The following is a 12,500-nucleotide window of genomic DNA, read 5'->3' as shown; positions in this document are numbered from 1 at the left end:
AACATTGATAAGAAACAAAAAATAACCAAATAGGTAGTTTGAGGAGATGTGAAGGTGTTTCTGTCCTCCCCACCATGGCCCGTGAAAATGGATCTGACGTGACTCAGGCAGACAATCACGTTCACTGACGAGTTAATAGATGAAAGTCGTATTCAGGGTAGCTGTAGTCAATTTAAGTCATTGAATTCCAATGAACCACACTGAAAAAAGGTTTTTAAGCCGTACTTCATCTGATTATTATTTTGTAATTCAATTCAAATAAACATTTTTTGTTTTATTTTTAAAATAACTTTTTTTTATTTCAAAATACTTTGAAATATAGATATTTTTAATTAGGAGCACAATTAAGAAATATCCATTTTGACAAATGTAAAATTTTAAGGTTGTGTATTCAACTGATTAATAATTTTGTCATTCAATCCAAATAAACATTTTTTGTTTTCTTCCTAAAACACTGTTATATTTGATTAGGAGCTCAATTTAGAAATATTTGTTCAGACAAATGTACAATTTCAAGGTTACGTACAAGCCTGCGCATGCGCATTAAATACAAAGACGCTTACGACCACTGGACCAAACCGCAGTGTTGCCAACTTAGCGATTTTGTCGCTATATTTAGCTACTTTTCAGACCCCTTTGGTGACTTTTTTTCAAAACAGCGACAAGCGACAAATCTAGCTCTATTCAGCTGCTATTGGTGACTTTTGGCGACTTTTTGAGGTGAAAGCACTATCGCTATTACCTCTTCACAACGAGCACCGGGTGCCTGCGCGGCCCCTCCCCCGTCTCAACGCACTTAAAGGCAGCTCAGTCCTCGTGGTAAAAAGCAAACTCAGGAACCGGATGTCCTTGCAGACCTTAAACTCCATCCTATACATCCGATATGGATTAAAGCTGTCAGGTGATGCTTGCTTTGAGCACCAGCTGCCTGATCATGTTTTGAAGCTTTTTGGAACATCAGCTGCTTATTCATTCAAGGTAGCACCTACAGCTGAACCTGCAGTAGAGAGCCTTGACCAGAGTGACGATGACTCACTGGTTCTGTGAGCTAGGACAGCCTGTCTGTGTCTGGAGGGAGGTCTGGAGTAGGCCTAACTCTGCCATTTAGATTGTTAATATATATTGTATACAAAAATATGTTATGTTTAAAAATGTTCATGAGAAACAATTGTTTGATTAAATTTTAATCTTTTTGATTGGATAAAACAAATTATTTCTGATAGATATTTCTTAAATGAGAAACAATTGTTTGATTCGATTTTTATCTTTTAAATTGGATAAAACAAATTATATCGGATGCATATTATGACTTAAATGAGAAACAATTGTTTGATTAAATTTTAATCTTTTTGATTGGATAAAACAAATTATTTCTGATAGATATTTCTTAAATGAGAAACAATTGTTGGAGTGAATCAATATTTTTTTGTTTAGGATTTAACATACGATTTAAATGTATTAATTTCATTCAAAGAATAGAATTATATTTGGTGCCAAGTTGTATTATTTTGTTTTTATGAACATAGGAAATATTGTTTGAGGCAAGCTATATATTTGTCATTGGCTAAAGTTATGTAATATAGATGTGAACCATTACCCTACATTTTTTTAATTGGTTCAATGAAAGACTTTTTCCAGTGCAGCTCCAATTAAGGTTAACTTGCTAACTTACTATCAGATGCCTCCACTACTCAAACAGCTGTGGACACTGTATGAGGTGAAGCCCAGGTGGTAAAGGATTGGAGGACGGACCAACAGACAAGCGACAAGCATGAATGACATGAAGATGTTTACATGCACGTTGTTCTCTCGTTGGTGCATGAGGCCCTGATTGGCTGAGAGATGAAAGGGAGGAGCGCTGACCGCATGGGAGTTTAGAGAACAACATACACTGGAAAAAGGGTTTTAAGCCGTACTTCATCTGATTATTATTTTGTAATTCAATTCAAATAAACATTTTTGTTTTATTTTTAAAATAACTTTTTTTTATTTCAAAATACTGTGAAATATAGATATTTTTAATTAGGAGCTCAATTAAGAAATATCCATTTTGACAAATGTAAAATTTTAAGGTTGTGTATTCAACTGATTAATAATTTTGTCATTCAATCCAAATAATTTTTTTTGTTTTCTTCCTAAAACACTGTTATACACTGGAAAAAGGGATTTATGCCTCACTTCATCTGATTATTATTTTGTAATTCAATTCAAATAAACATTGTTTTATTTTTAAAATAACTTTTTTTTACTTCAAAATACTGTGAAATATAGATATTTTTAGTTAGGAGTTCAATTAAGAAATATCTATTTTGACAAATGTAAAATGTCAAGGTTACGTACAAGCCTGCGCATGCGCATTAAATACAAAGACGCTTACGACTACTGGACCAAACCGCAGTGTTGCCAACTTAGCGATTTTGTCGCTATATTTAGCTACTTTTCAGACCCCTTTGGCGACTTTTTTTCAAAACAGCGACAAGCGACAAATCTAGCTTCTTTTTCAGCTGCTATTGGTGACTTTTGGCGACTTTTTGAGGTGAAAGCACTACCCTTGACCAGAGTGACGATGACCCACTGGCGGCAGTAGCTCAGGTGGTAGAGCGGGTTGGCTGGTAATCTGAAGGTTGTTGGTTCAATCCCCGGCTTCACCAAGCAGTGTATCGAGGTGTCTTTGGCAAAGCACCTAACCCTGACTGATGTCGCGATGTGATGTCGAATCCAGACAGAAGCGCCTCAAGGCCATGAAGCGGCGAGAGCCGAGCGGGAAAAAATGATGATGATGATGTATACAATAATGAGAAACAATTGTTTGATTAAATTGTAATCTTTTTGATTGGATAAACCAAATTATTTCTGATAGATATTTCTTAAATGAGAACCAATTGTTGGAGTGAATCAATATTTTTTTGTTTAGGATTTAACATACGATTTAAATGTATTAACTTCATTCAAAGAATAGAATTATACTTGGTGCCAAGTTGTATTATTTTGTTTTTATGAACATAGGAAATATTGTTTGAGGCAAGCTATATATTTGTCATTGGCTCAAGTTATGTAATATAGATGTGAACCATTACCCATATTTTTTTTACTTGGTTCAACAGAAGACTTTTTCCAGTGTACTTGATTAGGAGCTCAATTTAGAAATATTTGTTCAGACAAATGTACAATTTCAAGGTTACGTACAAGCCTGCGCATGCGCATTAAATACAAAGACGCTTACGACTACTGGACCAAACCGCAGTGTTGCCAACTTAGCGATTTTGTCGCTATATTTAGCTACTTTTCAGACCCCTTTGGCGACTTTTTTTCAAAACAGCGACAAGCGACAAATCTAGCTTATTTTTCAGCTGCTATTGGTGACTTTTGGCGACTTTTTGAGGTGAAAGCACTAGCCTTGACCAGAGTGACGATGACTCACTGGTTCTGTGAGCTAGGACAGTCTGTCTGTGTCTGGAGGGAGGTCTGGAGTTGGTCTAACTCTGCCATTTAGATTGTTAATATATATAAAGTGTGGCGGCAGTAGCTCAGGTGGTAGAGCGGGTTGGCTGGTAATCTTAAGGTTGTTGGTTCGATCCCCGGCTTCACCAAGCAGTATATCAAGGTGTCTTTGGCAAAGCACCTAACCCTGACTGATGTCGCGATGTGATGTCGAATCCAGACAGAAGCGCCTCAAGGCCATGAAGCGGCGAGAGCCGAGCGGGAAAAAATGATGATGCTTTATACAATAATGAGAAACAATTATTTGATTAAATTGTAATCTTTTTGATTGGATAAACCAAATTATTTCTGATAGATATTTCTTAAATGAGAACCAATTGTTGGAGTGAATCAATATTTTTTTGTTTAGGATTTAACATACGATTTAAATGTATTAACTTCATTCAAAGAATAGAATTATACTTGGTGCCAAGTTGTATTATTTTGTTTTTATGAACATAGGAAATATTGTTTGAGGCAAGCTATATATTTGTCATTGGCTCAAGTTATGTAATATAGATGTGAACCATTACCCATGTTTTTTTTAATTGGTTCAACAGAAGGCTTTTTCCAGTGTAGAGCGAGGAGAAACATAAGAAAACGGCTTAGCCAGTGGGGCTCTGCTTTGAATGTAACGCTGTTAGGCTGACTATAACACAGGTTAAACTGACTCAAAATAGGCTGTCTATAATACAGGTTAAACTGACACAAAACATAGGCTGTATAATACAGGTTAAACTGACTCAAAATAGGCTGTCTATAATACAGGTTAAACTGACTCAATATAGGCTGTATAATACAGGTTAAACTGACTCAACATAGGCTGTCTATAATACAGGATAAACTGACTCAACATAGGCTGTCTATAATACAGGTTAAACTGACTCAACATAGACTGTATAATACAGGTTAAACTGACTCAACATAGACTGTATAATACAGGTTAAACTGAATTAACGTTGACTGTATAATACAGGTTAAACTGACTCAACATAGGCTGTCTATAATACAGGTTAAACTGAATTAACATTGACTGTATAATACAGGTTAAACTGACTCAACATAGGCTGTCTATAATACAGGTTAAACTGACTCAACATAGGCTGTCTATAGACTATAATACAGGTTCATCTGAATTAACATTGCCTGTATAATACAGGTTAATCTGAGTTAACATTGACTGTAGTGTATAATACAGGTTAAACTGAATTAACATTGACTGTATAATACAGGTTAGTCTGAATTAACATTGACTGTATAATACAGGTTCAATTGACTCAACATAGACTGTATAATACAGGTTAATCTGAATTAACATTGACTGTATAATGCAGGTTAATCTGAATTAACATTGACTGTATAATACAGGTTAATCTGAATTAACATTGACTGTATAATACAGGTTAATCTGAATTAACATTGACTGTATAATACAGGTTAATCTGAATTAACATTGACTGTATAATCCAGGTTAATGTGAATTAACATAGGCTGTATAATACAGGTTAATCTGAATTAACATTGACTGCATAATACAGGTTAAACTGAGTCAAAATAGACTGTATAATACAGGTTAAACTGACTCAACATAGACTGTATAATACAGGTTAAACTGACTCAACATAGACTGTATAATACAGGTTAAACTGACTCAACATAGACTGTATAATACAGGTTAAACTGAGTCAACATAGACTGTTTAATACAGGTTAAACTGACACAACATAGACTGTATAATACAGGTTAAACTGACTCAACATAGGCTGTATAATACAGTTAAACTGACTCAACATAGACTGTCTATAATACAGGTTAAACTGACTCAACATAGACTGTATAATACAGGTTAAACTGACTCAACATAGACTTTATAATACAGGTTTAACTGACTCAACATAGGCTGTATAATACAGATTAAACTGACTCAACATAGACTGTATAATACAGGTTTAACTGACTCAACATAGGCTGTCTATAACACAGGTTAAACTGACTCAACATAGGCTGTCTATAATACAGGTTAAACTGACTCAACATAGACTGTATAATACAAGTTAAACTGACTCAACATAGGCTGTATAATACAGGTTTAACTGACTCAACATTGACTGTATAATACAGGTTTAACTGACTCAACATAGACTGTATAATACAGGTTAAACTGACTCAACATAGACTGTATAATACAGGTTAAACTTACTCAACATAGGCTGTATAATACAGGTTAAACTGACTCAACATAGGCTGTCTATAATACAGGTTAAACTGACTCAACATAGACTGTATAATACAGGTTAAACTGACTCAACATAGGCTGTCTATAATACAGGTTAAACTGACTCAACATAGGCTGTATAATACAAGTTAAACTGACTCAACATAGACTGTATAATACAGGTTAAACTGACTCAACATAGGCTGTATAATACAGGTTAAACTGACTCAACATAGACTGTATAATACAGGTTAAACTGACTCAACATAGGCTGTATAATACAGGTTAAACTGACTCAACATAGGCTGTATAATACAGGTTAAACTGACTCAACATAGGCTGTATAATACAGGTTAAACTGACTCAACATAGGCTGTCTATAACACAGGTTAAACTGACACACGGCACACTGTCCTGTTCTGAGTCCGATCGTGAACTGAGAGATGGGGCGCCTCACAGACAGGTGTCAGTGTGTTGAGAGAGAGCGAGAGCTAATCATCGTTTTGTGCACAGCTCTTAGATTAAATACGATTTTACCCATTTTAAATAGAAAATAAAAAATATCCATGCAATATATCGATAAGCCTTGACAGCCCAAGTATAGTCAGTGTCTGAGAGATTCTGCTTTAGCTTGGTGGCTGCCAGGAGCCACACATACTGAACTATCAAATCATAAATGACCTCCCTACTGGAATAAGGTTTTACTAACCGACAAACCCTAACTATCATATTCATACCAGGCACAATCCTTAATTTGAATTATTCATAAAAACAATGAAGCTCATAAGGTATTTCAAATACGGAGACAATTGCAAGGTTATGCCACAAGTTGTAGAATGAATTCAGGTTTTTCTTCCAGGCTTAAGAGACATCAAAAGTTTGCTGTCCATGAGCAATTAATAGATTCATTTGGGTGTAGCCCTAAGTGCATGAGCTGTTGTTATGCTCATGTTCAGTTTAAGAGACATCAGATACTCTTTTCTTCTAATTAGTAATTATAAATTCACTATCACATATTAAAGTGATGAAATGAAATGTTTGTTGTTATTAGAGATATGTTCAATACGTTTTATGCATTAACATGATAATTAAAAACGACCTAGCTTTTTATTTTCTGTTGTTGCAGTAATGCCCTCCGATTGCTTTTAGATATTTTAAACATTGCATCATTCCCTTTCAAAGGGGAGCCCAGCGCCACACAGTGTTGTCCTCAACTCGCCTTGGCTCCCCCCGCCTGCACTGTCAGCTACAGCCCACGTCTGAGGGACAAGCTTTACAGTCTGCATCGCACCAAGTCACAGAGAGTCAAAGAGAATTGTGTGTGTGCGTGTGTGGTTGTGTGTGTGTGTGTGTGTGTGTGTGTCTGCGTGTGTGTGTGTGTGTTTATGCAGCGGCAGAAAATGGTTTCTACCACATCATAATATGTATGATTTTGGGTGTGTGTGTGTGTTTGTGTTTAATGATTCATCAATCGGATAGATATAACAATTCAAAAGCCACCTCTTACAACTATATATAAAAAATTATGATAATATCCACATTAATATCCTAACTAACAAATTCCCAAAAATTGGGAATGCAAGTATGTGTATGTGTGCATAATATACTGTGTAGAAAACCAGTAAACTACTATTGACTATAAGTTGGCACTGTAACCATAACATACACACACAAACACACAAATACACACACATCCACGCACGCACGCACGCACGCACGCACGCACGCACGCACGCACGCACGCACGCACGCACGCACGCACGCACGCACGCACGCACGCACGCACGCACGCACGCACGCACGCACGCACACACACACACACACACACACACACACACACACACACACACACACACACACACACACACACACACACACACACACACTGCGTCGTCCACCTCCAGGATTCCGTTTTCGCTGAACAGCCAATTTCTACAAATGGCTGAGGGCTGTGTGTGTGTGTGTGTGTGTGTGTGTGTGTGTGTGTGTGTGTGTGTGTTTGTGTGTGTGGGGGGTTCCACTGTAAGTGATTCACGGTATTAACGGCGAGGCTTTCTGTTTAATCAGTTTGGCACGCGAGGCACGACTGGGGGTTGAGTCATCTGACGGCGGCAGGTTGCCAGGACGACGCACACTCCGACGCCAGCTCACGCTCACTCCTCCTCTTCCTCCTCCTCCTCCCTCTTCCTTCATCATCCTCTTCCTCCTCCTCCTCCCCCTTCTCCTCCTCCTCCTCCTCCTCCTCCTCCTCCTCCTCCCCCTTCCTTCATCCCCCATCTCCTCCTCCACCTCCTCCACCTCCTCCTCCCTCTTCCTTCATCCCCCACCTCCTCCTCCACCTCCTCCTCCTCCTCCTCCTCCTCCTCCTCCTCCTCCTCCTCCTCCTCCCCCTTCCTTCATCCCCCATCTCCTCCTCCTCCTCCCTCTTCCTTCATCCCCCACCTCCTCCTCATCCTGTGCCTAGCTTGCCCTTCCCTACTCCAGGAGTTAGCTGCTGCTCCTTAAGGTGTGTTGTGGTGGATAGGGAAGGCCCGGACTATGAGGTGATATCTGCTCAGCAGTCTGTCAGCAGGTGATTGTATTAATGATCAGATGTCCTGCTGGAGGTAGGGTCGGGCTGAGGGCGTCTGGCTCAGGGAGGCCCACAGATAGACTGATATAAGGTTCAAACTGACCACTACTACAACTACTACCACTGTTCATCGTGGTAATGCGTGTCATTAGGGGAATGCGCTTATCAAGCCTCTTCTGATACCATGAGCAGGTACTACTAGTTTCAATCTCTTCTGTGGAGATCCGGTCTGGAAGTGATTGGTGAGATCTTCCTCACTTTGCTCTGAAGACACATGGAGATAAGACGGGTTGGTGGGGCACAGATCTGCTCAGAGGGTTGATGGATTGTGTTCTTAACTGGACGTCAATTATAATGAACAATTCTAAACTATCGACGCGAGTGTAGACAAAGTTTTCAGCTAAACCCCCCAAAACAAGACAAAAAAATGAATCACAGAGATACTATCTCCTTGATTGGAAGAAGCTGAACTAAGAACGTCATTAGCAGATTTAGTTTTCCTCTGGTAGATTGTTGGCAAAGAAACTAAATCCCCTTCTCTCCTAGCTAGCACAATATGAGCTGGTGGTTTGAATGAGTTGAGCCCGAGATAATTCTCAGCAGCAGCAGGGGTCACTCACTCTAATCGCCATTGTACCAATACACAAGACGGGATGGAGACGACAGCGTTTACACTGCTCATCAGTATTCACCATTCAGTGGGTTTCATGAGAGAGGAATCCTCCCGGACACGGCGCGTGCAGCCAGCGGGGGCGCGGAGGATAATTAAAGCAGGTCTGTCGTCAGAACAAACACAAACACACACACCGAAGGGCGGCCCCTCCGGTTCTGTGTCGGGGCCCGTCAGGCGCCAGGGCTCCTCTGCTTTCACTGAACAAACCTTTACAACACCCTGCCAATGCCATCCTCTCGCCTCCCTTCCTCCCTCACTATCCCCCACTCTCTCCCTCTACCCAGCACACTCTCCCTGTGTCTCTTCTCATCACCTCACTCCCTCTCTTCCTCCCTTCCCTGGCATACTCCCACTCTTTTTCTCTCCCCCCCACTCTCTTCTTATATCGTTCCGGCCCCCTCTCTACGCCCACTCCCCCCCCCCCCCCCCCCCCCCCCCGTTCCGTGACCACTGTCCACACCCCGGTTGCTACCCAACCAGGATCAATTTGCTCTGAAACAAAGGCAGAAGCAGGGGGATGCCCGGGGCCACACAGCAGCTCTTGTCTGTCCAGACCTCACAGGATGGACCGTCCTTATCTCCGGCCTGCCGCTCACAAACCCAGAGGGCAGGGCATGAGCAAGCTGTATTCTGAGGACACTTCCTGTTAGCGGTCTGGGTTTGATTACTGGTCCTGATTTGGGATGGTGGGTGAGGTGGTTAGGGTTCAGTTGTTGATCGTTGGTTTTGTTTTTTCTGTCTTTTAGGATCAGGGAAGTCTCTGTGATTAAGGTTAATTATCTTAATTGGCTGACATCAATAACAACCTTTTTGAGCCATAAGATGGTGACACACTCAAACACACACACAGGCAAACAGCCGCATTCAAGCAGGGATGTAAATTCCTCCTAAATGGTTGCAGTCAAAGATTTGACTCAATGTGTCATACGTTAGTTGTTTGCACTTCTATTCAAGCAGTCTTACACAAGCCAGGGATACATTGACCAGTTTTCAAATTCAGCAAAAAGGGCCGTCTTTTTTCACAGCTATGGTACTCTGAAGAATATGATAAGAATAGAACTTGATGGTTGAGTTGCGCAGGGATCAAACCCTCGAGGTCTATTCAGGCATCCTGGGGCACGATGCTCTGACACCTACCTGCTCATTATAAAACCTCACTAAAACTACCCCAAAAGCCACTGTAATTACCCTTAAAGTACAACATATCAAATAATAATAAAACCACAATTCACAACATATAGCTGCAATGCAGCAATGAGCTGTCAGGAAAATCAATAGTGAAAACCGTTTGAACCGTGAGCTGAAGTGGGGACCATTTGATTATCACACATGTGTCATTGTGGAACATTGCGTTCCATTACCCATGCAACCATACTCTTTAGTACGGCAAAGAAATATTTAGTCTTTCCCAAAACAAAGTATGGAAAATACAGTAAGCCAAAAACACCAGGATGTTGTACTACATCCGGTCGCATTTCGCAGTATAGAAGCCATACTGTTTTAGGCTCTTCTGCCCCACAATGCTTTGCGCAGCAGAAGGTTCGTCACATGGCCTGAGCCTGTGGAAGTCGCGGGAGGCGCCACAGGCGTGCTGATCAGTGACATCACCCGTCGTTTTACCAATTGTTTGCATGCTTTGCGCAGAAGTGCGTACTTTGTATAGCATGTACTACAAGTAAGAAGAAAAAGTATACGATTTGTAACGAAGCCTGCGCTTTGTCTCTGAAAGAGTCTGAGATGAACACAAAGCCCTGACCATTGATAAGTGTTAGCAGACGAGGACAAACAGGAGCTAGCCGGAGTCAATAAGCAACCACCCAGCTGAGGCCTACTGCCAATCAAGAAGCCCACATCAATACAGAAGGAGAGAGAGGCCGGTAAGAGACCCTTTTAAAATATTAAAATAGCTCAATGTTTGAAAGTTAGTGAACTTTTTCTTATCAGAAAAAAGTCTCGCAAGGTTGGAGGATTGATTCAATGGACTGGAAGAAGGTTTCTCTGCTTCCTCCCCCTTTCCCCTCTGTTTAATAAATGGCATGTTCATCCTTGTGTCAATCATGTGGTGTACTGTCCACATGAGTACACCACATGATCGAAGTGAGTCAAAATCAGAGCAATAGGTAGAAAGCTATGGTGAATATAGTCATTAATGTTCTGGTATCCAATTGGGAACTATAGTGCCCCCTATATGCTAATTCGGACAGCATTTGTACTGGCTAATCTTGATCCCTTGAGCTAGGACTCAATACTTAAAAAAGACCTACCGTTAAGACCCACCAAATATTTGTTATTTTTTGAGGTCACTTGAGCAGATGTTACGTTGATCCTCAAGATCCATGATGTTGGTTTGGTTCAGACTAAGGGCATTCGGTTTCATAGCTTTAATACCCCCATGAGGCCAAATCGGTCCAAAAGTGACGAGACAACAAAGACCATCATTACACTTGGTTCTTCAGTTACCGTAATTAAAATGAAACCACTTCTGGCTGGAGCAGCCAGATTGTTTCGAATTTCTTAACTATTTTGATAACTTCTAATAGTGACTATGAGTCTAGGGCATCAAAATAAAGCTGGACTACTTACAATAGAAAGTATTGTCTAAGATGATTGGGTTAAAGGATGTTTTAGAGATTCAAAATGGAAGCACATAGTTCAATGTTATAACAAGAAGAAGACCTATAGGGGAGCATTTTAAGGTTTCTATTGATCAATGTTGATCAGTGTGCAAAGCGACATAAAAAACGAGCCAGGTGCACATGCTGAACCGGTGAAAGTGGTGGAATAACAACAATAACAATAACAACAGGTGCTTGTACCGTCCATGCTTGAACCCTAGTAGACCTCCACATGACAGCCAGTAGCCGTTACCTGGAACTCTATGCCGTAGTTCTCCCTGCAGAAGTCCCGTAGCTTGGGGTAGACGTGCTCCTTCAGAGCGTTCCTCTCTGCCTCCGTTTCTGCAGAAGAGAGGAGACACAGACCCAAACCAGAGGCATGTGAAGAGAGGAGACACAGAACCAAACCAGAGGCATGTGAAGAGAGGAGACACAGAACCAAACCAGAGGCATGTGAAGAGAGGAGACACAGAACCAAACCAGAGGCATGTGAAGAGAGGAGACACAGAACCAAACCAGAGGCATGTGAAGAGAGGAGACACAGAACCAAACCAGAGGCATGTGAAGAGAGGAGACACAGAACCAAACCAGAGGCATGTGAAGAGGCATTTATTCAGTAGGATATTGAACATTGGGTAATGTCTGACATGTTTAATGAGGGCCTCCTTGCTGAGGAAATCTCCAGTTCTCCAGGAATGCTAGGATTGCCTTTTCCAACGTTATCTTTGGCGAGGGATAACTGCCATGTTGATAATCCCTGCAATACTCACAATAGAAGAATAGAAAACAACGTTTTCTAAAATAACAGAATGAATAAATCGAACATTCCTGTGAGCACTATTTGCATAGCAACTCACTCCAAACATATTAGTATTTTCTCCTAACACAGGAGGTGTTCACAGCATTAACCACATCATATCTGGTTAGGCGAGCACATATTAGTCC

At 40.5% G+C, this 12,500-nt stretch overlaps 1 protein-coding gene across 1 annotated transcript in view; it reads right to left on the bottom strand.

Annotated features, from left to right (window-relative positions):
• The window catches only part of LOC130369810 (NACHT and WD repeat domain-containing protein 2), a 39,920-nt gene that overhangs the window by 15,961 nt on the left and 11,459 nt on the right, over positions 1 to 12,500 (bottom strand). The window contains 1 exon segment of the mRNA XM_056575367.1: positions 11,809 to 11,897. Within this exon segment, the coding sequence (XP_056431342.1) occupies positions 11,809 to 11,897 (89 nt within the window).

This window comes from Gadus chalcogrammus, chromosome 17 (assembly GCF_026213295.1).
Source record: "Gadus chalcogrammus isolate NIFS_2021 chromosome 17, NIFS_Gcha_1.0, whole genome shotgun sequence".
In the NCBI taxonomy this organism is placed as follows: domain Eukaryota; kingdom Metazoa; phylum Chordata; class Actinopteri; order Gadiformes; family Gadidae; genus Gadus; species Gadus chalcogrammus.
The sequence above is the reverse complement of the archived record's forward strand: the minus strand, read 5'-3'. Positions and strand labels throughout refer to the sequence as shown.